Genomic DNA, 27,395 nt, shown 5'->3' with positions numbered 1-27,395 from the left:
TCATGTGTGTGTATATGTTTCTCCTCTTCTCAGGGATCCACTGTGACAGTGTGTGTGCTGAGGGTCGCTGGGGGCCAAACTGCTCTCTGCCCTGTAACTGTAAGAATGGAGCGTCTTGCTCACCTGATGAAGGCACGTGTGAATGTGCTCCTGGATTCAGAGGCACCACCTGCCAACGCAGTGAGTTTTCAGTGTGTGTCTATTTGTGTGTGTGTTCATAGCTGCGTATTATAGTTTCCTTCTGGTCTGGTAAATACTGTATGTGTGACGGTGTGACATAAATGTCAGTCGTGTCATTTATATTTATACAAATAATATAATGTTATTTTATCACAAGATATGTTCGGCTTAACTTTATGTAGTCTATTTTTTACCCTGCTAAAACATCTCATCTCATCTCATCTCATCATCTCTAGCTGCTTTATCCTGTTCTACAGGGTCGCAGGCAAGCTGGAGCCTATCCCAGCTGACTACGGGCGAAAGGCGGGGTACACCCTGGACAAGTCGCCACGTCATCACAGGGCTGACACATAGACACAGACAACCATTCACACTCACATTCACACCTACGGTCAATTTAGAGTCACCAGTTAACCTAACCTGCATGTCTTTGGACTGTGGGGGAAACCGGAGCACCCGGAGGAAACCCACGCGGACACGGGGAGAACATGCAAACTCCACACAGAAAGGCCCTCGCCGGCCACGGGGCTCGAACCTAGACCTTCTTGCTGTGAGGCGACAGCGCTAACCACTACACCACCGTGCCGCCCCCTGCTAAAACATGTCATTTATAATCATGTTAATAATTTCAACAAATGATATTATTTTATTTAATAATTGTAATGTTACGTACCTTTCCGAAATCTGGTCATTTTTACTCATGCAAGTCTAATATATATTTACATCATACCTTGCATGTGCTTTCTGTATAGTAATTCGACGCAGCAAACACTCTTAACACACTTCATTGCTTCACATTCATTGCTTGTAACAAAATGAAATAGTATTGAACAGAATTCAATGTGGCCCTTTGCACTTATGTTGCCTTCTGACGTTGTCCCGATATTCCTACAGTCTGTTCCCCGGGTTACTTTGGGCACCGTTGCAGTCAAACATGTCCTCAGTGTGTGCACAGTAATGGCCCCTGTCATCATGTGACAGGCCAGTGTGACTGTTTCCCTGGATTTAAAGGAGCTCTTTGCAATGAAGGTGAGAAGGAAGTGGTTAAAGCAAGTTTCTTACTGTCCATAATACAGTATTTGTTTCAGTGAGCCGGTAGTGGCCTGAACAGTTGAATTAGCTTTATTTTGCAGGAAGTGACATTTCAGCATAAAAAAAAGAAAGGTCTGCTCATGATTGCATGACAGATTAAGTCTGGGGGGGGGGGGTGAAGCAATTTATCAAAAGAGCTGTTTATTTATGAACATTGCACCCAGAAAAAAACAGTTTGTATTTGTATTAACATTAGCTTTCCAATTTTTTTTTTTTAAATTGCACTAAAATTCAAGGTGACATTATCTATGCTTGTTATGAAGTTTTAGCCAATAAAAACCAACAGTTTTTAGCATCGCCAACTTTGTTGGAGGAGGTTATGGTTTTGGCTCCGTTTGCTTGTCTGTTCCCAACGTAAATCAAATAAGTAGCAAATGGATTTTGATGAAAATTTGAGGAAAGGTGGGCCATGGGCCAGGGGACAATTGATTAGATTTTGATGCAAATCCAGATATGTATGTGGATCCAGGATTTTTTTTTTGTCTGTTCCCAACATAACTCAAAAAGTCGTGAACAAATTTTGATGAAATTTGGTGTCCAGCTTTAGTATTATCCTAGGTTCAAGCGATTTGATTTTGATGTTGATAATATGTGGCTTGGCAGAGGTAAGGACTCTACCGAGTGCCCTTCTAGTCATTTCTGAAATAGAATATATAATTAAGAAGGGCACTCAGGAGAGTGCATACCTCCACCAAGCCACATATTATCAACATCAAAATCAAATCACTTGAAACTCGGATAATGTTCAAGCTGCGTACCAAATTTCATCAAAATCCGTTCATGACTTTTTTGAGTTACGTTGGGATCGGACAAACAAATGGAAGCAAGAACATAACCTCGTCCAACGAAGTTGGCGGAGGTGATTTAACAGGTGTAATAATAGAATGTACGGCCATCATGTTATTAGAAATATACATACAAGATATCGCCAATAAATGAATGCCAAATAGAAAGTGTAACCACAGCTGTTGTTTGTCCGTTTGTGTCTACGCAGTGTGTCCCAGTGGCAAGTTTGGGAAGAACTGTGCCTGGACTTGCACCTGCACCAACAACGGCACGTGTAACCCCATCGACGGCTCATGCCAGTGTTACCCAGGCTGGATTGGCAGCGACTGCTCGCAACGTGAGTACTGCCGAGGAACTTACAGTTCCTCATGAAAAGGGAACTCTCACTTCCTAAAATAGGGTCAGAGAATGTGATAGAGGCCCTAACACGCAACATGACATTGCAATTATGAGGGTTTACAAGCTGCATCCCTTATGTCCTCATGAACAAGCATAATGACGTGGTGTCTGTCAATCCCTACCGTATAAATGCCAAATGCTTAGTTTCCTTGCCTTCTAAAGCAAAGCATGGTGTTAATGGTTAATGGTTGATTTCTATCTTATTGACCCAGAGTAAATTAAAAGTAACATGGCAGAAATAAACCTAAGCATGGATCACGTTACTGATAGAGGCTTGACCCTGACATGCGTAGAGAGGCTTTTAATTGATCTAATAATGTCTCATAAAGTGAGCAAGAATTCTTAAAAAATTTTCTTGATATGTTAACGTACCAGCCCTGCGATAGATCTGCGACCTGTCCAGGGTGTACTCCGCCTCACACCCGAAGTCAGCTGGGATTGGCTCCAGCTTCCCCCGTGAATAAACCCTGATGAATAAACGATATAGATAGAATAGACTTTTATTGCCATTGCACAGTGGGGTACAACGAAATTGTGGGAATAGATAATGGATGGATGGATGGATGGATGGATGGATGGATGGATGTTAATGTACCCTAAGACTACGTTCAGACTGCACCCTGAAACGACCCATATCCGATTTTTTTGCCCATATGCGACCTGTATCCGATTTGTTATTGACAATCTGAACGACACAGATCCGATTTTTTCACATGCGACCCAGGCCGCTTGGATATGTGGTCCTAATTCCGATGCATATCCGTTATTTTCACATGCGACTGCAGTCTGACTGGACAGGTCGCATTCATGCGACCTACACGTCATCAACAAGAGACAAACGTTACTATTCTGCGTTGGCTAATCCCGCCTCTTTGGTGGAAAACAACAACATTTGTACAGTTTTCAAAATTTAAATAGACTTTTATAGAATTGATCAAGCTAATGGTGGATTTGGTAGGGACCTGGATGTTAAATCATCCTGTATTACAAGATTATAAGATTGTTCTGGAAATTTCCAGTAATTTGACACCTTCGGTCTCATTAGTCTGCTGCCCACATTAATCAGATTATTGTGTGAGTTCCGCCGCCGCAAAAACCACATCGCCAGGTCTCGCCTCATCTCCATGCTTTACTTGCAAACTTGAAGAGTGCGCTTTTTTTTTTTTGTTTACGTATTACGTAGATGGGCGGCACGGTGGTGTAGTGGTTAGCGCTGTTGCCTCACAGCAAGAAGGTCCAGGTTCGAGCCCCGTGGCCGGCGAGGGCCTTTCTGTGCGGAGTTTGCATGTTCTCCCCGTGTCCGCGTGGGTTTCCTCCGGGTGCTCCGGTTTCTCCCACAGTCCAAAGACATGCAGGTTAGGTTAACTGGTGACTCTAAATTGACCGTAGGTGTGAATGTGAGTGTGAATGGTTGTCTGTGTCTATGTGTCAGCCCTGTGATGACCTGGCGACTTGTCCAGGGTGTACCCCGCCTTTCGCCCGTAGTCAGCTGGGATAGGCTCCAGCTTGCCTGCGACCCTGTAGAACAGGATAAAGCGGCTAGAGATATTACGTAGATGTGCTTATTACGTGTCAATTTGCGCATGCGGGACACTTTTGGGTCGTTTTCCGTTCATATTGGAGATTGCATACAAGTCTCATATAATTGGTAATGTGAACGGCCTAACAAAAAAAATCGGATTTCACAACAAATCGGATATGGGTCGTTTCAGGTTGCAGTCTGAACGTAGTGTTTGTTCCACATGCCAGTCTCTGTACTGGAACAGAAGTCTCTGGTGCCCCCTGCTGATTGTATACTGAAAATCCAGCCAAAGTGTTACTACATTTATGCAACAGCATGTTATTGTGGTGCTCATTGAGGCTCAGTGATGCCTTTCCTCATTAGCCTTAAAACAAGCTATGCACATTTATGTTCTGTGATTTAATCCAAACTTATTATAAGCACATAAACTGTCAGAGATGTACTAAGTGTATGTGATGTGTGATTTGGTGTTGTAGCTTGTCCTCCTGGTTACTGGGGCCCAAACTGCATCCACACATGTAACTGTCATAATGGAGCATACTGCAGCGCATATGATGGAGAATGCAAGTGTACACCAGGGTGGACGGGCCTTTACTGCACACAACGTGAGTGTGTCTCTCTCTCTCTCTCTCTCTCTCTGACTATCAGACAGTTAGTCATGCCTGAATGTGCAGTGTAGCAAATCAGAATGTAATAACTGCCTAACGTCCAATCCAACTACCGTATGCTAAAAACAATGTCATACAATCTTTAATGCAGAACACACAACAATACCTGACTCATGCATAACTCATGGAATTAACGCATGCATCAAATGTTTATTCTTGCTGCCACTAATCATGGAGTTCCTACAACGCTGTTCCTCAAAATATTTAACAGTTATTCCACGAAATTGAGTCGTATACGTATGATGAGATTGAGTGGAGTAGCTGTTTTATTCTATCCACATTCACCGGATTTTAAGAAATGGAGCATTTTTATTTTTTGCAAATTTGATAAATAAAAACTTTATACAAAACGTCCGACAAAATAATTTCTGCTTAAAATGTAAACAATCGGGGCGGCACGGTGGTGTAGTGGTTAGCGCTGTCGCCTCACAGCAAGAAGGTCCGGGTTCGAGCCCCGTGGCCGGCGAGGGCCTTTCTGTGTGGAGTTTGCATGTTCTCCCCGTGTCCGCGTGGGTTTCCTCCGGGTGCTCCGGTTTCCCCCACAGTCCAAAGACATGCAGGTTAGGTTAACTGGTGACTCTAAATTGACCGTAGGTGTGAATGTGAGTGTGAATGGTTGTCTGTGTCTATGTGTCGACCCTGTGATGACCTGGCGACTTGTCCAGGGTGTACCCTGCCTTTCGCCCGTAGTCAGCTGGGATAGGCTCCAGCTTGCCTGCGACCCTGTAGAACAGGATAAAGCGGCTAGAGATAATGAGATGTAAACAATCCGGCAAAATGATAGTAGCAATTTGTGAAAAATACAATAATAGTAATTCTTGAAGAATAAAAAAAGATACGTTCTTACCATCAAATACTTTTATTCCATATTTTGTTGCGCTTTTTATTTTTTATTTTTGAAGGTCTTCTTCTTCTTCTTTAGGGTTTTTTGGCGGTTGGCAAACCAACTTAAAGGTGCATTACCACCACCGACTGGGCTGTGGAACAGGAACTATTGGGGGGGGGACAAAAAACTATATTCTTTTCGCTATTTCTGTTTCTTTTAAATACTTGACAACAATTTTTGGGGTTTTACTCTTGAGTAGAGTTTTTATTTCGTCCTCGGTTGGTTCAGCAACACGCTCTGCCATTTTGTTTTTTCTCTACTCACGGTATATGAGCTGATAGCCTAGTAGAAGAGTAGCCAGAGTGTGCGATTGCTCATATCCAGTGAATAGATAGTGAATGGATAGAATAAACCTAGTTATTCGGTTCTGAGTTTGGGTTCCTGTTTGTGTGGAGTTATGCATATTCTCCATGTGTGTGTCTGTGTATTTCCTCTGGGTTCTCTGGTTTTCTCCTCCCAGAACTATCCAGATATGTGGATTGCCTGTGCTGAATTGTCACGTGATTGACTGGTGTCCAGTCCATGATGTATTCCGACCTCATTTATTCACATTAGCTTGAAGTTTGAGTCAAGCTAAGAGCTAATCAGAATATCTAGGGATGCACTGATTCAGAACTCAGTCTTGGTATTGCGGTCAGTACTGACCTGAAATTTTCTGAGCCAATCCACTGATGCATGTTAGGCTGTGAAAATATGTTGTGTTAACAGTGATGACTCTGCTTGTCTGTCTTAAACACTTTTTTTTTTAAACTGTATATTACAACTTCTTGGGAAAGGTTTATTAAATCCTGCAACCAATAACCTAAATTCTACCGAAACCTACAATTTAAAAACTATTTTTAAAAATCAAGCCGAATGTGCGATTCTTTTCTAAGCCAGGATTACATTGTTTGAAGTGAAAAAGATTCCCCAGAAAACGAACGAACTAATATTCGAGAATGGCTCAGCGTTCAATATTTTGCTGCCACATAAGTATAAAAGTATGAAATGTTGATGTTTTGAATATCATTCTGGCCTTGCTGTCCTTCACATGCTGTTTCTCTCTCGCCTGTGCTCGAGGCAGATTAAACCGTATCTGAACTAAAAAGAGCCTTAAGCATTTCCAATCCCCTGGTGCATACCAGTATAAATGTGTGTGACAGGCATTTTAAGGAGAAAATGTGTCTTTTTGTACGTAGATTTTCTTCTGCAATTCGATTCTGGTCCCAAGCAAAGTGCACACTGTCTTAAAGGAAAAAAATGGTTTATTAAAGTGTCATTTATTAGAGTATGTCTATCCAGATGACGGGAATTTCACACGAACACAACTAACATGCCTTTGCATTTCTCTAAATAAAATAACTATTAAAATGGAGACTGTTGTGATTTCCAACATTACAGATATGCTTTAATATTAATTAAATATTGCCTCATGTCATACTGAAACCTCATGATTTTATCATTCATCATTTACAATTTTAATATAATATAGCAAAATGACATGACAATCTATCTATTTATCTAGCTAGCTAACAGTTATTCCATGAAATCGAGTCGTACATGAGCTGATAGCCAATGAGGCGCGTAGCACTGAGTTGGCTATGAGCCATGAAGCCGTCTATGACGCGATTGAGTGGAATAACTATTTTATTATGTCCACATTTACTGGATTTTAAGAAACAGAGCATTTTTATTTTTATTTCTTGCACATTTAATAAATAAAAGCTTTATATAAAATGGCCAACAAAATAATTTCCACTTAGAATGTAAACAAAGCAATGAAATGGAGCAATTTGTGAAAAATGCGATAATTCTTGAAAAATAAAAAAGATACATTCTTCCCAGAGCGGCACGGTGGTGTAGTGGTTAGCGCTGTCGCCTCACAGCAAGAAGGTCCTGGGTTCGAGCCCCGGGGCCGGCGAGGGCCTTTCTGTGTGGAGTTTGCATGTTCTCCCCGTGTCCGCGTGGGTTTCCTCCGGGTGCTCCGGTTTCCCCCACAGTCCAAAGACATGCAGGTTAGGTTAACTGGTGACTCTAAATTGACCGTAGGTGTGAATGTGAGTGTGAATGGTTGTCTGTGTCTATGTGTCAGCCCTGTGATGACCTGGTGACTTGTCCAGGGTGTACCCCGCCTTTCGCCCGTAGTCAGCTGGGATAGGCTCCAGCTTGCCTGCGACCCTGTAGAAGGATAAAGCGGCTAGAGATAATGAGATGAGATGCACACTTCAAGCACAGTGAAATTCATCCTCTGCATTTAACCCATCTGAAGCAGTGAATACACGCACACACCCACACACACACACACACAGAGCAGTGGGCAGCCACACCAGAGTGCCTGGGGAGCAGTCAGGGGTTAGGTACCTTGCTCAAGGGCACCTCAGCCCAAGGCCACCCCACGTTAACCTAACTGCATGTCTTTGGACTGTGGGGGAAACCGGAGCACCCGGAGGAAACCCACACAGACACGGGGAGAACATGCAAACTCCGCACAGAAAGGCCCTCGCCGGCCTCTGGGTTCGAACCCAGAACCTTCTTGCTGTGAGGCAACAGTGCTAACCACTACACCACCGTGCCGCCCCAGTGAATATATATATACATATATATATAGTGGTGCTTGAAAGTTTGTGAACCCTTTTGAATTTTCTATATTTTTGCATAAATATGACCTAAAACATTATCAGATTTTCACACAAGTCCTAAAAGTAGATAAAGAGAACCCAGTTAAACAAATGAGACAAAATATTTTACTTGGTCATTTATTTATTGAGGAAAATGATCCAATATTACATATCGGTGAGTGGCAAAAGTATGTGAACCCTTGCTGTCAGTATCTGGTGTGACCCCCTTGTGCAGCAATAACTGCAACTAAACGTTTCCGGTAACTGTTGATCAGTCCTGCACACCGGCTTGGAGGCATTTTAGCCCGTTCCTCTGTACAGAACAGCTTCGACTCTGGGATGTTGGTGGGTTTCCTCACATGAACTGCTTGCTTCAGGTCCTTCCACAACATTTTGATTGGATTAAGGTCAGGACTTTGACTTGGCCATTCCAAAACATTAACTTTATTCTTCTTTAAACATTCTTTGGTAGAACGACTTGTGTGCTTAGGGTCGTTGTCTTGCTGCATGACCCACCTTCTCTTGAGATTCAGTTCATGGACAGATGTCCTGACATTTTCCTTTAGAATTCGCTGGTATAATTCAGAATTCATTGTTCCATCAATGATGGCAAGCCGTCCTGGCCCAGATGCAGCAAAACAGGCCCAAACCATGATCGTACCACCACCATGTTTCACAGATGGGATAAGGTTCTTATGCTGGAATGCAGTGTTTTCCTTTCTCCAAACATAACACTTCTCATTTAAGCCAAAAAGTTTTATTTTGGTCTCATCCGTCCACAAAACATTTTTCCAATAGCCTTCTGGCTTGTCCACGTGATCTTTAGCAAACTGCAGATGAGCAGCAATGTTCTTTTTGGAGAGCAGTGGCTTTCTCCATGCAACCCTGCCATGCACACCATTATTGTTCAGTGTTCTCCTGATGGTGGACTCATGAACATTAGCCAATGTGAGAGAGGCCTTCAGTTGCTTAGAAGTTACCCTGGGGTCCTTTGTGACCTACAGTAGCTGACTATTACACGCCTTGCTCTTGGATTGATCTTTGTTGGTCGACCACTCCTGGGGAGGGTAACAATGGTCTTGAATTTCCTCCATTTGTACACAATCTGTCTGACTGTGGATTGGTGGAGTCCAAACTCTTTAGAGATGGTTTTGTAACCTTTTCCAGCCTGATGAGCATCAACAACGCTTTTTCTGAGGTCCTCAGAAATCTCCTTTGTTTGTGCCATGATACACTTCCACAAACATGTGTTGTGAAGATCAGACTTTGATAGATCCCTGTTCTTTAAATAAAACAGGGTGCCCACTCACACCTGATTGTCATCCCATTGATTGAAAACACCCGACTCTATTTTCACCTTCAAATTAACTGCTAATCCTAGAGGTTCACATACTTTTGCCACTGACAGATATATAATATTGGATCATTTTCCTCAATAAATAAAAGACCAAGTATAATATATTTGTCTCATTTGTTTAACTGGGTTCTCTTTATCTACTTTTAGGACTTGTGTGAAAATCTGATGATGTTTTAGGTCATATTTATGCAGAAATATAGAAAATTCTAAAGGGTTCACAAACTTTCAAGCACCACTGTGTGTGTGTGTGTGTGTGTGTGTGTGTGTGTGTGTGCGTGTGTGTGTGTAGATATATACTGTATATACACACATATTCTCTCTCTCTCTCTCTCTCTCTCTCTCTCTATATATATATATATATATATATATATATATATAGAGAGAGAGAGAGAGAGAGAGAGAGAGAGAGAGAAAACCTACAGAACTTACTACATTTATTGTATCTTTGTATTCAGCATTTGCTTATTTTTAGCAGTTTGTCATATAATGCACATTCGTCACGGTTATTATCCTCTAAGCAGTTATTACACACTACACTACATTGCTGTACTTCTGTTATTGTGGTTGTTTTTTGTTATATAGTCAATGAAAGTAGTCATGTATGCAATACCAGCAGCGAGTATTCTAACTTTATTCAGTTTCCGCCTCAGTGCATATGATTGAAGTGGATGTGTGCACATTGCAGGCTGTCCGTTAGGTTTCTATGGTAAAGACTGTTCCCAGAGCTGTCAGTGTCAAAATGGTGCAGACTGTGACCACATCTCTGGTCAGTGTACCTGCCGCAGAGGCTTCATGGGACGACACTGTGAACAAAGTGAGTGAGCAGGGCCTGGAATTACACGCTCAGTAGAGTGAATAGAACCAATCACCTTTGGCTGAAAATAGGGGTGTCCAAACTACAACCTGCAGGTATCTGGAAAAAAGTTTATAAAATAAGGTTCTTATTTTGAACACTGGATGTCACTATTAGATCAAATGGAATCTGAAAATTGTCCAGCTTCAATTTCCTCGTCTTGTCCCTCTTAAACACTTTAATGATGTTACTCTCATATACAAACGTTACCAAACCTTTGGTACAAAAAACCCCAACCAGCTATTTATATCTCAATATCTCAAGTATGTGTCTAGAGTATGACTAGGCCAACTATTTTTGACTGAGAAAAAGAACTGAAATTCCATTTACTCGAAAACTCACTTATAATGGAAGTCTAAGGGCAGTCGTTGAAGTTCATCAAATAAATATTTAAATATTTGATGCCAGTAATTCTTTACCATGGAATGTTAATTCAAAAACAACACCCAGATTACAGTCATAGAATAAACAGTTTAGGATTAAACAAACATAAGTACATTTATTTTTTTCGCGGTCCGGTTTCCATCAAATCCTGCGCTCTGATTGGCTGGCAAGCGGGTCCGTATCCTACGATATGGACCCCAGTTACGGACCTAAATACTAAATACCTTGGCCTTGAATACTGACCTTGGCCCAGAGGGCCTCAGTCAGTACTTTCAAGACCTCGGTCACGGTATCTCACGATAGGGACCTCCCAGCTGGTAAATAACATATATGTCTTACACAGACTGTTATTATTTTTATCCAACATACACACATACACGACGAATAATACAATAAAAGAAACAACATCCACACAGAGAGTTCTTCACTATTAAAATGAGTCCTCTGAATCTATGAAATAGTATTCTGCAAGTATAGGGATTAATTTACAAATACCTTTAGCTGAAGAACTAATGAAAGTGTTTTGCAAAATTATGTTTCACAATTGTTTCTTAACTGCACCAACAACTGCCCTTAGCCTTCCATTATAAGCAGATTTTTAGTCGACTATTTTTGTTCTTTACTCAATACAAGGAAACACCGAATGTCATACCGGTATCTATTGTAATCCCACATATGCTACAGATGTGGTATATACAGCCTAGATTAAGCATTTCTTAAAGCTAGTTAGGTAAATTATAAAGCAGTTTATTGGTGGTAATTAAGTGGGCCTATTATTTATTTTCTTAATGTACAGTATCAATCAGAAGTTTGGACACAGCTTCTAATTCAGTGTTTTTTCTTTATTTTTATTCATTAAAATATACTTTCTGTCTTCAAGTAATGATGGATGTCGTTTCGCTTTGCTTAGTTGAGCGGTTCTTGACATAATATGGATTACTACAGTTGTTGAATAGGGCTATTTACTGTATTTTTATTATTTACTCTTTATTCTTTGATGTCAAACACATTAAAAAGGCAAGAAATTGCACTAATTAACTTTTGGCGAGGCACCTGTTAATTGAAAAGCATTCCACGTGACGACCGCATGAAGCTGGTTAAGATAATGCCAATGATGCAATAATGCAAACCGTCATCAAGGTAAACGCTGGCTACTTTGAAGAATCTAAAATATGAAACACATTGTTTTGTTGAACACATTTTATTTCCGACATAATTCCATATCTGTTCCAGATGTTATTTCATAGTTTTGATATCTTCAGTGTTCTTCTACAATGTAGAAAATCAAAATGCAGAAAAACTGAGTAGGTGTGTCCTAACTTTTGACTGGTACTGTATATTATTACAGATAGCCCCTGGCCTATGCTTCCATATTTATTTCTCCATCTGGCCTTCCAAAAAAGTCGTTTGGATGCCCCTGGTTTTAATGATTTTGAATGTCTTGTAAACCCCAGCACCACAGATGTAGCACACTGATGTCAGGAAATGATGATACGGTAACCTGCTGCCTCTGTTTGTGCTGTCAGGATGTCCTCCTGGTACATACGGTTTTGGCTGCCGGCAGGTCTGCGAATGCCTAAATAATTCCACTTGTGATCACATGACTGGGACATGCTACTGCAACCCAGGCTGGAAGGGATCCCGGTGTGATCAAGGTATGACACGCCTTTTATACACTGCTAAATTGCACCATGCTTGCAAATTATGAACAAAAAGACATTTTAGGTTTTAGGATTAATAGTTGTTCCTGTGCTGGCTGTTCAGGTGGCTTAACAACATGAGGTAGAGCACAGTGATCTGTCAGTTCTGTTTAGAGCAAAATGTTTGTGTTCGATTTGAGGTGCTGTTGCCTGTAATGTGGTGAGAGGGAGGATGCAAATGTGCAGAATTGGTATAAACTTTATTGGGGCAAATACAAAAAATATTTAGCAGTTATTCCACGAAATCGAGTCGTACATGAGCTGATAGCTGACGAGGTGCATAGCACCGAGTCGGCTATAAGCCATGTACGATGAGATTGAGTGGAATAACTATTTTATTCTAATCACATTCACTGGATTTTGAGAAACAGAGCATTTTTATTTTTTGCAAATTTGATAAATAAAAACTTTATACAAAACGTCGGACAAAATCATTTCCGCTTAGAATGTAAACAAACCGGTGAAATGACAGCAGCAATTTGTGAAAAATGCTATAATAATAATTCTTGAAAAATAAAAAAAAGATACATTCTTACCATGAAATACTTTTATTCTATATTTTGTTGCTTTTTTGTATTTTTGGGGGGTTTTGTTTTTGAGTAGAGTTTTTATTTCATCCTCAGTTGGTTCAGTAACACATTCCGCCATTTTGTTTTTCTTCACTCACGGTATATGAGCTGATAGCCTAGTAGTAGAGTAGCCAATCAGAGTGCGCGATTGCTCATATCCAGTGAATGTGGATAGAATAATAGCAGGTATCAACAGCAAAATACAAGCAGGCAAAGTTAAATAGAGATAATCCATAATCAGAATTAGGATCAAAAAGACTACATATGGATCCAGGAATTGAACTAAAAAAACCCTATAGATTTAGATATACACTCAATAAGATTTTGCAGCAATGCATTAAAAACAGGGTATATATAGAGAAATTAATAATGGATTGACACAGAACAGGTGAACACAATTGGGCAACAAACCAGTGACAGGATATGGGCAGAAACAGGACTAGAACAGAACTCAAAACAAGGGGGCGTGGTGGCTAAGGCGCCATACCATAAATCCGGGGACCCGGGTTCGATTCCGACCCAAGGTCATTTCCTGATCCCTCCCCATCTCTCTCTCCCGCTCATTTCCTGTCCTGTCTCTACACTGTCCTATCCAATAAAGGTGAAAAAAAGCCCCCAAAAAATCTTTTAAAAAAAGAAATCAAAACAAACATGAACAAATGGTGTTTGTTGCTATGGGAACAGTGGCACATTAGGGGAATCCATGAGACTACCTTACCAAAAATAAATAAATAAAATAAATAAATGAAATAAAAAACCCAACCCCAGACAAGCAAAATGTGTGTACGATCCATAGTGTGATGCAAAGGTGGAATCATTGATTGGGATTGTGGCTACGGCACAACAGGAGCGATGGAAGAGCCAAGTGAAAGAGAGCTATACAGTCAAGCCAGAAAGTCTGCACACCCCTTTCACCTTCTCCACATTTTATGATGTTACAGACTTATTCTACAATAGATTGAGTTCATTTTTTGTCACAAAATTGTACACAAAATAGCCCATAATGACAAAGTGAAAGCAGGTTTTTAGAAAATATGCAATTTTACTGACAAAAATAGGTTATTTAGGGGTTACATATCTGTACACACCTTTAGCCTAATACTTGGTTGATGCACCTTTGGCAGCAATTACAGCTTCAAGACGTCTTGGGAAAGAAGCTATGAGCTTGGCACACTTGTTTCTGGACATTTTTGCCCATTCCTCATGGCATATCCTTGCAAGCTCCGTCAGGTTGGATGGGGAGCATCGGTACACAGCCATTTCCAGCTCCTTCCACAGATGTTCAATTGGATTCAGGTCTGGGTTCTGGCTGGGCCACTCAAGGACATTCACAGACTTTCTCCGAAGCCACTCCTTTGTTCTCTTGGCTGTGTGCTTCGGGTCGCTGTAATGTTGGAAGGTAAACCTTCGCCCCAATCTGAGGTCCAGAGCGCTCTGAAGTAGGCTTTCTTCAAAGATCTCGGTGTACTTAGCTGCATTTAGCTTTCCCTCTATCAGCACTAGTTGCCCCATTCCCGCTGCTGAAAAACATCCCCACATCATGATGCTGCCACCGCCATCTTCACTGTAGGGATGGCATTAGCCAGGTGATGAGCGGTGCCTGGTTTCCTCCAGACATGACACTTGGTATTCAGGCCAAAAAGTTCAATTTTGGTTTCATCAGACCAGAGAATCTTGTTTCTCATGGTTTGAGAGTCCTCTAGGTGCCTTTTGGCAAACTCCAAGTGGGCTATCATGTGCCTTTTACTAAGGAGTGGCTTCCGTCTGGCCACTCTACCATAAAGGCCTGATTTGTGGAGTGCTACCTGGATGGTTGATCTTCTGAAAAGTTCTCCCATCTCCACAAGGATATGCTGGAGCTCTGTCAGAGTGACCCTCGGGTTCCTGCTCACCTCCCTGGCCAAGGCCCATCTTCCCCGATCGCTCAGTTTGGCCAGGTGGCCAGGTCTAGGAAGGTGGTTCCAAACTTCTTCCATTTATGAATGATGGTGGCCACTGTGCTCTTTGGGATATGCAAAGCTGCAGCAATTTTTCTGTACCCTTCTCCAGATCTATGCCTTGACACAATCCTGTTTCTGAGGTCTGCAGATAATTCCTTTGACCCCATGGCTTGGAGTTTGCGCTGACATGCACTGTCAACTGTGGGACCTTATATAGGCAGGTGTTGGCAAGCCCCAATCATGTGCAATCAATTGAATTTACCACAGGTGGACTCTAATTAAGTTGTAGAAACATCTCAAGCAGTATCAGTGGAAACAAAATGCACTTGCACTACGTTCACACTGCAGGCTGAAGTGACTCAAATCCGATTTTTTCGCCCATATGTGACCTGTATCCGATCTTTTATTGACAATATGAACGACACAGATCCGATTTTTTCAAATCCGACCCAAGCCGTTTGGATATGTGGTCCTAATTCCGATTCCTGTCCGATCTTTTCATATGCGACTTCAGTCTGAACCGCCAGGTCGCATTCATCTGACTTACACGTCATCAACAAGCCACAAACGTCACTATTCTGCGCTGAAGTAGGCGGCGGGTCTCTCAAAAAAAGTTACAACAACATGGCTTTGATGTTCCTTTGAACGGAGGTTGCAATCACTACCCCGCAGAACGCCTGAGCCAAAACCCTTGCCCTCTTCCTTCTCAACCTCCTCCTTAACATCAGGCTATTTTGCATGTTCTGGCTCCGTCGCAACAACAACTGCATCATCGCCAGGTACTCCATGCTGGCTACTGTCATACACAGGAAACTTTAGGTTACTTCCGTAAACACTGGCCATGCTCACTGCGTGTGACGTCGTCGTATCCTGCAATGCGCATGCGGAACACTTTTAGGTCGCTTTTCGTTCATACTGAGGATCACATACAAGTCGCATATATTTGTTAATGTGAACGACCTCACAAAAAAATCGGATTTCACAAAAAAATCGGAATTGAGCATTAAGCCTTGCAGTGTGAACGTAGCGTTCAGCTCACTTTTGGGTGTCATATCAAAGGGTGTGCACACTTGCGTACATATGATATTTTATATTTTGATTTTTAATAAATTAGCACAAATGTCTAAAAACCTACTTTCACTTTGTCATTATGGGCTATTTTGTGTAGAATTTTGTGACAAAAAATGAACTCAATCTATTGTAGAATAAGTTTGTAACGTAATAAAACGTGGAGAAGGTGAAAAGGGTGTACAGACTTTCCAGCTTGACCGTAAATTTGAGCTATTCAAGAATGACAGCGCTACTGCGCAAAAGTATTTAAACATCAGTATCACTTATTTTCTGTGTCCCATTTAATGTCTTGCACAAACCAAAATGTTTTCTCTGACTCTTTGTCCTGCATTTAGTTGGTGTAATCATCGTAGGCAACCCTAACAGTCTGACCAGTGCAGCAGTTCCAGTTGATTCCTATCAGATTGGTGCCATTGCTGGAATTATTGTCCTGGTGCTGATGGTCCTCTTCCTCCTGCTCCTCTTTATCATTTACCGAAAAAAGCAGAAGGGAAAAGAGCCTACGATGCCTTCCGTAACTTACACCCCTGCCATGCGGGTCAACACAGACTACACCATTGCAGGTCAGTACTGAGGCTTAATGTCACAGCATTTTTGTTTAGTCACTGAAGTAAATTTATTAGCTAACCCACTAGTTAAAGTTAAATGCATTAATACAGACTCAGGGAAATGAACAAGTGTATTGTTATTATTATTTTTATTATTAAGTTTCTAAGGCCCAATCCCAATTCTAATTTCTACCCCTACCCCTTCCCCTCCCCCTTCCCCTTGGCCCTTCCCCTTGAAACTGAGCTACAAGGGATAGGGCTTGAAATTCAACCCCTACGTATTGGGATAGCCCTTCAACGATCGCATACGTCATCGCGTACCTCCGTCAGCGTTTACGTTAGCAAAACGCGACCAAATGCGTCATTGGCTGCGACCAGCCGCTACAGTCAGAGCCAGAGGCAGAACCAGAAATCTCTGCTGGCAGGGTGTGATTTGTTAACTAACACCACTGAATGGGATATCTTTGGCGCTTCGTGCACCACATCCGACAGAATGAGGTGTCAGAACACTCATGTAAACAATAAAAGCGAGAATAACAGAACAAAACATACGCAGTCAAGCAACCGAAAACAATACTCACTCCCAAAGCTTTTTAGCAGCAGCTTGGATTTCAGAAATCGCTGCTCATTCTCAGCTCGAAAGCGAATCAAGTGGCGTGTTTCCTCTGGATAACAACTTAAAACACGTAAATAATGGAGAAAATACATTTATGACAATCTTTCGCCGCGGGAACTGCCATCTTTCTGAAATCCGCATGAAATCTCGCTGAAATCCGCATGGCATTGTGGGAAATCACTCAAACCCCTTCGTTCGGAGTCAGCTCCAGGAAAATCTCCGTTTGGAGGGGTACAGAAGCCCTACCCCTTCCCCTAACCCTCCGCGTTAACTGGGATTGGGATACCCCTACCCCTTCACGTGAACGCGCAAAATGGAGGGGAAGGGCCAAGGGGTTGGTCCAAGGGGTGAAATGGGATTCGGCCTAATTTAGCACATCATGCCCTTGAAAAAAAGGCAGCAAGACATGTTATGTTCTCATGTCATATGCAAACATTATTATTCGAGTCTAGTCAGCTTGTGCCTTAGCCAATGTATGTAGTGCAGCAGGCTGTGGGATTCTCAACAGGTAGCATGCACTATAGATGACTTGCAACCATGAGATCAAAATGCGCTGCATCATGAGCCATGAGCCATGATGGTGGATATACAAAGCAACTAGGATGTCAGCCGCTGAAAGCGTGTCTGTAAACAATGCTGAATTTTCTCAGTATTACCATGATTTGAATGGTCAGGCAAAGATTCGATACAAAAAGAAGATAGATATGTGTGGTTTTGACCCATATTATTTAAAAAAGTTAGACTTTTTTGAAGATGAGACGCTTCTATCGACCATCGAGTACCCAGATATCGCGTTCTATCTGGTTTGGCTGCTGAAGAATCAAGTCCGGCCTTGGACGAAACATCGCCCATTTTCTGAGTGGGTGCCCAGTCTGGATTGTTTCTATCGTATAATTTTGCTGGCGCTCCTAGAAACAAACTGGTAATACACGTGTTAAAATTATAACAATGACCGAGCGAACCACGATAAGAGAACGCTCATTTTATAGCAAAATTCTAGCAACACAAAATAAAATTCTTCCATGATATTATCGAGAAAGCTTTTGAATCTCACCTGAGGTAAAAAGATTACTGCAAACACGAGCTGTTTTGGTTTTAGCCTCTGTTAGATCAGCCCTGCCGATGTTGTTCAGCTGTGTACTACGTACTAAGCCTCAGAGTTTCCTCACCCTCTTTCTGAGTCACAGACAGAATTCTAAAAAATTGGAACATGCCACGGTCACGAGTGCTGTTGTGACCACAACCATATACAGCACAAAGATATGGCATAGCTAAAAGAACGCTTAAAGCAGTGGAAAAACAAAAAGAGTTGCGCATGCGTGACTGTTTTGTACGGAATGTTGCTTGACCCCCTATTTGTATATCCACCAATATGGCCGACATCCAGGTTTCTGTTTTGCTTTGACGTCATTTGCAAGTCAAGGATAGTTATAGGATCAAGGTGCATTACAAGACAATTAGGTCGATGCTAATCATAGCCTACATACACTACCGTTCAAAAGTTTGGGGTCACTTTGAAATGTCCTTATTTTTGAAAGAAAAGCACTGTTCTTTTCAATGAAGATCACTTTAAACTAATCAGAAATCCACTCTATACATTGCTAATGTGGTAAATGACTATTCTAGCTGCAAATGTCTGGTTTTTGGTGCAATATCTCCATAGGTGTATAGAGGCCCATTTCCAGCAACTCTCACTCCAGTGTTCTAATGGTACAATGTGTTTGCTCATTGCCTCAGAAGGCTAATGGATGATTAGAAAACCCTTGTACAATCATGTTAGCACAGCTGAAAACAGTTGAGCTCTTTAGAGAAGCTATAAAACTGACCTTCCTTTGAGCAGATTGAGTTTCTGGAGCATCACATTTGTGGGGTCGATTAAATGCTCAAAATGGCCAGAAAAATGTCTTGACTATATTTTCTATTCATTTTACAACTTATGGTGGTAAATAAAAGTGTGACTTTTCATGGAAAAAACACAAAATTGTCTGGGTGACCCCAAACTTTTGAACGGTAGTGTACTAAATGACATATTTTGTGTTGCAAAGGTCAAAGGTTTTCTTTTTCTGCTTATTGAATCTACTTTTCCAGTAGGAACCTACAGGTGAGTGATTAATTGATTATGAAAGACCTGAGAATTAGCCTGCGATCAGCGTTTTATTTGCATGGGCAGGAACTAGTTTCGCAATTAAGTCTTTAAATGCAGAAACATGCAGTGCATTTTAATTCATTACAGAAAGGACCGGAGTTGCTTTGTTTTCCTGGTTAGTTCTTTCTATTTGATTGTTTTGTCCAATAAATATCTTCTGAGAGAGCAAACTAAATATTTTTTGTTTGCTTGACTTTCCTTTATTTATTCTAGGATTTAATCCATGTGATAGCAAAAGCATAATGAACTTTTGAAATCTTTTTTTAGATACAGTGCCACAGACAAATGAGGTTCCTCCCAACAGTAACTACTTCTCCAACCCCAGCTATCACACACTGGCCCAGTGCACCAGCCCACCTCATGTCAACAACCTGCCTTATGGAAAAGTGAGTTCTCCTGCTTACATATGAGGAAGGAACAGAACCTTTTACCCAGGCAAAATGTGATGAAAATAAATTGTTTTAGCTAGTGGACATTGTATGTAATTCATAAATTGAATCAAAATGGGCGGCACGGTGGTGTAGTGGTTAGCGCTGTCGCCTCACAGCAAGAAGGTCCGGGTTCGAGCCCCGTGGCCGGTGAGGGCCTTTCTGTGCGGAGTTTGCATGTTCTCCCCGTGTCCGCATGGGTTTCCTCCGGGTGCTCCGGTTTCCCCCACAGTCCAAAGACATGCAGGTTAGGTTAACTGGTGACTCTAAATTGACCGTAGGTGTGAATGTGAGTGTGAATGGTTGTCTGTGTCTATGTGTCAGCCCTGTGATGACCTGGCGACTTGTCCAGGGTGTACCCCGCCTTTCGCCTGTAGTCAGCTGGGATAGGCTCCAGCTTGCCTGCGACCCTGTAGAACAGGATAAAGCGGCTAGAGATAATGAGATGAGATGAATCAAAAATGTAATGTACAAAAGATCTGCACTTTGTTAGGTTTAATTAGATACCATTTATCTTTGGACTAATGATGATTTGCTTTTCACTTTTTTTTTTTTCTAAAACAGCAGGCGAAGAACAACCAGTTGTTCGTGAACCTGAAGAATATGGAGCAGAGAAAGAGGCCTTCTCTGATGGAGCACACTGGAACATTGCCTGCTGACTGGAAACAGGGCAGCTGCTTCAATGAGCTTGGTGAGCCAGGGGATTTTGAAAGGGAATACTTTTCTGAATACTTATCTGAAACTTTCCCTCGGATAATGACCATGACTGTAACACTCGGGAGCTGAGGCCAGCTGTATGCAACTGCTGAATCACTTTTTCAAGGATTTACCAAGTGTCACAGCCAAAACAGAATTATCTTACACACAGGCAGAAAGGACCCAAGACAATTGTGTATGTGCAGCAGAATAAAAACAGAAACTGGAAAACACTAGAAGTAGGGAAACACTGTGGTTTCAGACTCATAAGACTGACAAAACCATGTCCGAAATGTAACAACATTATGTTGTATGCTTTTATGAGTAGGGGCGGCATGGTGGTGTAGTGGTTAGCGCTGTCGCCTCACAGCAAGAAGGTCCGGGTTCGAGCCCCGGGGCCGGCGAGGGCCTTTCTGTGTGGAGTTTGCATGTTCTCCCCGTGTCCGCGTGGGTTTCCTCCGGGTGCTCCGGTTTCCCCCACAGTCCAAAGACATGCAGGTTAGGTTAACTGGTGGCTCTAAATTGACCGTAGGTGTGAATGTGAGTGTGAATGGTTGTCGGTGTCTGTGTCAGCCCTGTGATGACCTGGCGACTTGTCCAGGGTGTACCCCGCCTTTCGCCCGTAGTCAGCTGGGATAGGCTCCAGCTTGCCTGCGACCCTGTAGAACAGGATAAGGCGGCTAGAGATAATGAGATGAGATGTTTCTATAGTAACAACTCGTGTATGGACTTCTACATTTATCGATTTAAAGTGTGAAACTGTTGAGATGGTAAGGCTTTCTATGAGACAACATTGATTTCGCATTTATGGAAGGAGTCTCCAGTATCAGTGCTTCAGAGGCAAAGCTGTAACTTTAAGTTTTCCGATGTGGGAAAGTCTTCTGGTCAGAGGGCTTTGCGGTTTCTGGGTAACACAATCTACATTGCTTTGTCTTATTAACTTCAAAAGAGAGAAAAAGGAAGACAGGATGGTGACTGAACAACTGTTTATAGCTGCTATAATGTAAATGTTAACAGGGCCTAACTTGTTTTTGAGGTTGCACAACATGAAACATAATAAAAAACTATCATGTGTTGATCTTGAATAAATTGTCAACACTGGCAAGTTGCTGTGGTATAAAGGAATAAAACACTTTGTTTGGGATGGTAAGAAGAAGAAGAAGAAGAAACCTTTATTTGTCACATGCACACTTCAAGCACAGTGAAATTCATCCTCTGCATTTAACCCATCTGAAGCAGTGAATACACGCACACACACCCAGAGCAGTGGGCAGCCATACTACAGCGCCTGGGGAGCAGTCAGGGGTTAGGTACCTTGCTCAAGGGCACTTCAGCCCAAGGCCGCCCCACGTTAACCTACGAGTAACTCCACTTTGCGTTGGGCAACATCACACCACTCTGTTGCTGATGAGTTTCCTCTAACAGCACACTTTCATCTTCTTCTTCTCCTTTGTCCAGCACTGTTGCCAGGTCGGGGTCCATGTGGATCCTATTGATCCACATTTCATATTAATTGGAGCATAGGTTTACGCCGGATGCCCTTCCTGCCTGCCGCAACCCTCCCATTTCTGGGATTGGGAAACACGTTCACACTTATGGACAATTCAGAAAAGCCAGTTAACCTAACTGCATGTCTTTGGACTGTGGGGGAAACCAGAGCACCCAGAGGAAATCCATGCAGACACGGGGAGAACATGCAAACTCCACACAGAAAGGCCCCTGTCGGCCCCTGGGCTCGAACCCAGTGTGCTGATCTTGTCTAACAGTACACTTTGTGGTGTTTAATTCCTTAGTAATAATGATGATGCCCTTTATTGTCACTAGTCACATGTACCAGCGAAATTAGCCGTCAATACCATGACATACATCACTGTCAGAGCAACTCATAACAGCATCTCATCTCATTCATTCTCATTATCTCTAGCCGCTTTATCCTGTTCTACAGGGTCGCAGGCAAGCTGGAGCCTATCCCAGCTGACTACGGGCGAAAGGCGGGGTACACCCTGGACAAGTCGCCAGGTCATCACAGGGCTGACACATAGACACAGACAACCATTCACACCTATGGTCAATTTAGAGTCACCAGTTAACCTAACCTGCATGTCTTTGGACTGTGGGGGAAACCGGAGCACCCGGAGGAAACCCACACGGACACGGGGAGAACATGCAAACTCCGCACAGAAAGGCCCTCGCCGGCCACGGGGCTCGAACCCGGACCTTCTTGCTGTGAGGCAACAGCGCTAACCACTACACCACCGTGCCGCCCCTTTGACAGCAGTACGATGTATAAAATCATGCAGATGCAAATCAAGAGCTTCAGTTAATGTTCACTTCAAACATCAGAATGGGAAAAATTATTGCGATCTCTGTGACTTTCACTGTGGCATGAGTGTTGGTGCCAGATGGACTGGTTTGAGTATTTCAGAAACTTCTGATTTCCTGGGGTTTTCACACACAACAGTCTCTAGAGTTTACACAGAATGATGTGAAAAGCAAAAAACATTGAGTGAGCAACAGTTCTGTGGGTGTAAACGCCTTGTCGATAAGAGAGGTCAGAGGAAAATGGCCAGGGGTGGGTTTCCCAAAAGCTTTTTAATGCTAAGAGCATCTTAACTAGGAGAGAGAGAGTGTTCATTGTGATGCTCGCTCTACTATTTAACAATGATCTTTGTGCTACAATGCTTTTGGGAAACCCAACCCAGATTGGTTCAAGCTGCCAGGAAGGAGTAACTCATAGCGACTCTTTTCAACCGTGGTGAGCAGAAAAGCATCTCAGCATGCAACAGCAAAAGAGCATGTTGGTTTCCACTCCTTCCAGCCCAAAACAGGAATCTTAGAAGTTCCTATTAAAGTAGCCAGTGGGTGTATATTAGGGTGCATCAGTTGCCCTCACTTTCATAAAATCTGATGCATTTTTGTTTGGGTGTTCCTTTTCACCAATAAAGACATCCTGTAAAATTTTTTGACCATATTCAAAAGTCTAATGGTGGCACCATGAGGTTCATTTTTTGCCAAAAAACGCTTATTTTATGTTTTCGCGTCAGGTTTGAATCACAATGTTGGACTCCATTTATTGATTTCTTGTGACCCAGAGATCATGTTAAGAACCTTTGCAAGGGATTGAGAAGCATTAATGTGATTCATAATACATTTGTATTGTTTAAAAGTAGTTGAACAATGATTCAGTGAACAGCTAAAACTCAAACTGTGCTTGATAATATATTTAGAATATGTACTAAAAATGTGTATCTAAGATATTTGGTATACTCTATAAGGTGCCATAATGTTTCATGAAAAGTGATCGAAATTTTGTCATAAAAGTCATAAAATAGCAGCTTTTTCCATAACTTTGAGCTCCTGGTGCCACCATTAAACTTTTGAATTTTGTCAAAATATTTCACCCAGTGTGTTTTCTTACCAAAAGGAACATAAAAACAAAAATGCATCATGATCGGAGGAACTTTTCATTTTTAGGGGGCAACTGATGCTCCCTAGTGTATATGCTCAGAGTGTACCCTGCCTCTCGCCCGAAGTCAGCTGGGTTTGGGCTCAGTTTCCCCCCAACCCTGACAGATAAGTGGTATAGATAATGGATGGATGGATATATATTAGAACTGTCTATAGCCACAGGTGACACGACTTGTCATGACATCAAACATGATAGCAGCCATGGTGATGCCAATAATAATGACATACCACTGCTTTTTAGCTAGAAATAAACTGTTATAACAAATCATGACTGCATATTCTTCTTTCTTCTTCTATGATGGTTAGACATATGGTTCTCTTAGTCCTGTAATGCAGAGTGTGTATAAATGCATTAAACATCTTTTCTTTTATCCATATGTCATTCATTTTAAATTAATATGTCAAAATATGATATTATTCAAGTCTGACTTCTGTTTACAGCGTATTATTTCTCTGTCTCTGAAGGGAGGAATAATGCTCCAACATGCATTGCCATGCAAATAAACCTGCATTGCATTACATTTTTAAGATCAGATGTTTAAGAAACATAATAAAACAATAAAAATGCACATTAATCTCTGTGGCATATTTTTAAGGATAGTGCTTTTTAAAACTGTTTCATAATTTTAAAAACTTCCTTTATATTACTAATGTCACTAGTGTTGGACCAGCACTCATCAGGAGACCCATGCCAATTAAATTCAGATGAACGAACGTAATTATCCTTAACAAGGACATGAAAATAAACATGAAATAACTTGATCAACTATTCATCTTACATGTTGGGTTTTTTTTTTGGCAAATTCCATATTCAAACACATTGTTTTTCATTCCAGTATTCTGTTCCTCACATTGTCGTTCTCGCATTATGCTCCTGTAATCTTTTTAGCAGGACCTGTTTGCACCTTGTACTTTGATTTTTCTTTTGCGTGTTTGACTTTCTATCTTTGTCTCTCTTCTTTGGTTAGGAGCGTATGGAGTTGACAGGCGTTACCTTGGAAAATCTCTTCGAGGTAAGATTTCTTTTCCACATCGTTGATGCTATATTAAGAAGCAGTCTTCGGCTGATTAATAAAACCGCTTATAGTTGAAGAGACTCTCTTCTCGACCATGGCTGATTATTTTTCCAAAAATAGAAATGCTATGCAATTGTCATGCACACAAAGTCAACCCAGAGCTAAACAAATCATGCCGGATAATCACTGGCACATTAAAAGCAACAACCCTACCAGTTTTATATAGCACCGTCCCACCTCTGATGAAAAACCAATGCAAAAACAGAAAGATATAAACTACAAAATGACCCCGGCACCCACTGTACTGTCTAATGCTTGGGTGTACTATTTTGACTTGTTTTAGATCTGGTGAAAGGCGTGCCCTACCACTCCAGTTCCTGCTCCCTGAACTCAGAGAACCCTTATGCCACAATCAAAGACCCTCCTCTCCTGGTGCCCAAGAACACAGAGTGCGGCTACGTAGAGATGAAGTCGCCTACACAGAGAGACACTCCCTATGCAGAGATACACAACTCCAGTCCTGCAAACAAAAATGTATATGAAGTTGGTAAGTGTCCAGCTATCGTAAGTATCACGTTAAAATTTTGATATCAAAATTGGCTCCTATTCGTTTTTCCTACCAACTAAAATGATGTCTGTATTTTTATGGAAAGTGAAATTTAATCTGTAGCGTCTTTTGATATCATAGGAAGCTTCTATTATTTTAAACAATTTATAATACAATACAATATTATATTATATTGTTGAACGCATAAAAGGAATAAATCACAAACACTTTGGGATCTGCTATCATCACACCACCCAGTGTTGATCGTTTTCCTATAACAGCACAGTCCTGTTTGGAGGTTCAATCAGTAAAACCTTGTCCTGTGTACAGAAAAGACATTGCGCTGCTTGTTCGTCACTAATTCTAACATGTGCGTGATTCTCCTTCTCTGTCTTTTCAGAACCGACAGTTAGTGCAGTCTACACATCTGCCAACAACTGCAACGGACCATTTGGCCAGGATCTGTATGACCTACCAAAGAACAGCCACATCCCTTGTCATTATGACCTGCTGCCCACGCGAGACAGCACGCCATCCCCACACAAAGAGCTGGAAAATGAATGAGCTCTTAGAGACCTGACCAAAACACACCATTCCCACTGCAATAAACACACCTTCTGTGGTTCCTTCAGCCTCACTAGTGGCTTATTATACACTTCCTGCATATCTCCACATTCCGTATACTACTTGTTTGTATTGTTGTCTTTTTTGTACTTTCATAATAATCATTCTTAATCTTGTTCTTTTCTTACAATAAGAAGCATATTTTGATTTTAATTTCCCAAACTTTTCCCTCAGTTGGACACTTATAGCAAAACCCATACTGGAAATAAAATGGAGGGATTTACATGAAGGAGGTGATGTTACATAGCAGATTTACACGGTAACGTTTCTCAAATGAATCATTCCACTGATGAAAACATATCACTTCGAAATACAGAGTGAACCTCAAATTTATTTTTGTAAAATAAATATAACTGTTTTGAGACTTAGTCAGTATTTGATGTTGGAAAGGAGGCTGGATTGTATTTGTTGCTTGCTGGGTTTTTTGTATTTAGAGGAGTTACTATTATCAACATCTATGTTGAGAATTTGTGTTGTCCGTGCAACGTCGCATTATCACTGTTGTTTTAGGAACTGGGGATGCACCGGTCCAATACCGAGTATATTATCAGGGCTGACTTTGGTCTGAACTGCTGGATTGGTACTGGATTTGAACGCCAATCATGTGGCATCAGTGCAATGCTTAAAATCATGCAGATACAAGTTAAGAGCTTCAGTTACTGTTCACATCAAACATCAGAATAGCAAAAAAAGTGATTTCTGTAACTTTGACTGTGGTATGAGTGTTGGTGCCAGATTGGCAGGTTTGAGTATTTTAGAACCTACTGATCTCCTGGCATTTTCAGACACAACAATCTCTAGAGACAAGATGAGAAAAAGACAAGGGGATGTTTCCTCCAATTTTCCAATTCCCAACCCTTCAATTTTGGTGAGCCTGTGCACACTGTAAACTAATATTCCTCTTCTTGGCTGACAGGACTAGACCCCAATGTAGTCTTCTGCTCCCTATGGTTGTCAGAGTCCCTCCCGTGCCAGGACCTGGTCTTCCCAGGCAGTCTCCCATCCCAGTACTAACCAGGCACTGGGCAGAACCAGTCTCCACTTCTATAGCCCTCAGCCTCTCACCTATTACTGTACATACCTAGGGTTACAGTGGGGGGGCCAGTCCTTTGGTAACCGCAAGAGTTTGACTCCCTGCTCATATTTGTATTGTGGTGTGCCTCGCCAGATGGCAGAAGGTTCCATTTTTACGATGGTCTTTGGTATGACCCGACCTTTCTCCCACTCGAGAGGTGGACACGCCAACCCCTAGGCCAGCTTGCAGTCCCTGTGAGTAAGTATGTGAGTTACCATGGCCGTCCT

General features: G+C 41.7%; 1 protein-coding gene across 1 annotated transcript in view; it reads left to right on the top strand.

Moving 5' to 3' along the window:
- Positions 1 to 26,166, top strand: part of megf10 (multiple EGF-like-domains 10) — a 137,894-nt gene extending 111,728 nt beyond the window's left edge. The window contains exons 14-25 of the mRNA XM_060909553.1: positions 34 to 180; positions 1,075 to 1,209; positions 2,267 to 2,395; positions 4,456 to 4,584; positions 10,173 to 10,301; positions 12,251 to 12,379; positions 16,340 to 16,567; positions 19,582 to 19,700; positions 20,307 to 20,433; positions 24,875 to 24,919; positions 25,266 to 25,469; positions 25,870 to 26,166. Of these exons, the coding sequence (XP_060765536.1) occupies positions 34 to 180; positions 1,075 to 1,209; positions 2,267 to 2,395; positions 4,456 to 4,584; positions 10,173 to 10,301; positions 12,251 to 12,379; positions 16,340 to 16,567; positions 19,582 to 19,700; positions 20,307 to 20,433; positions 24,875 to 24,919; positions 25,266 to 25,469; positions 25,870 to 26,033 (1,685 nt within the window). The 3' untranslated portion in view covers positions 26,034 to 26,166. The remainder of the gene's footprint in view (positions 1 to 33; positions 181 to 1,074; positions 1,210 to 2,266; positions 2,396 to 4,455; positions 4,585 to 10,172; positions 10,302 to 12,250; positions 12,380 to 16,339; positions 16,568 to 19,581; positions 19,701 to 20,306; positions 20,434 to 24,874; positions 24,920 to 25,265; positions 25,470 to 25,869) is intronic.
- The last annotated feature ends 1,229 nt before the right edge of the window (positions 26,167 to 27,395 follow it).

This window comes from Neoarius graeffei, chromosome 25, assembly GCF_027579695.1.
Source record: "Neoarius graeffei isolate fNeoGra1 chromosome 25, fNeoGra1.pri, whole genome shotgun sequence".
In the NCBI taxonomy this organism is placed as follows: Eukaryota; Metazoa; Chordata; class Actinopteri; order Siluriformes; family Ariidae; genus Neoarius; species Neoarius graeffei.
This window is presented reverse-complemented; position numbering and strand designations above follow the sequence as displayed.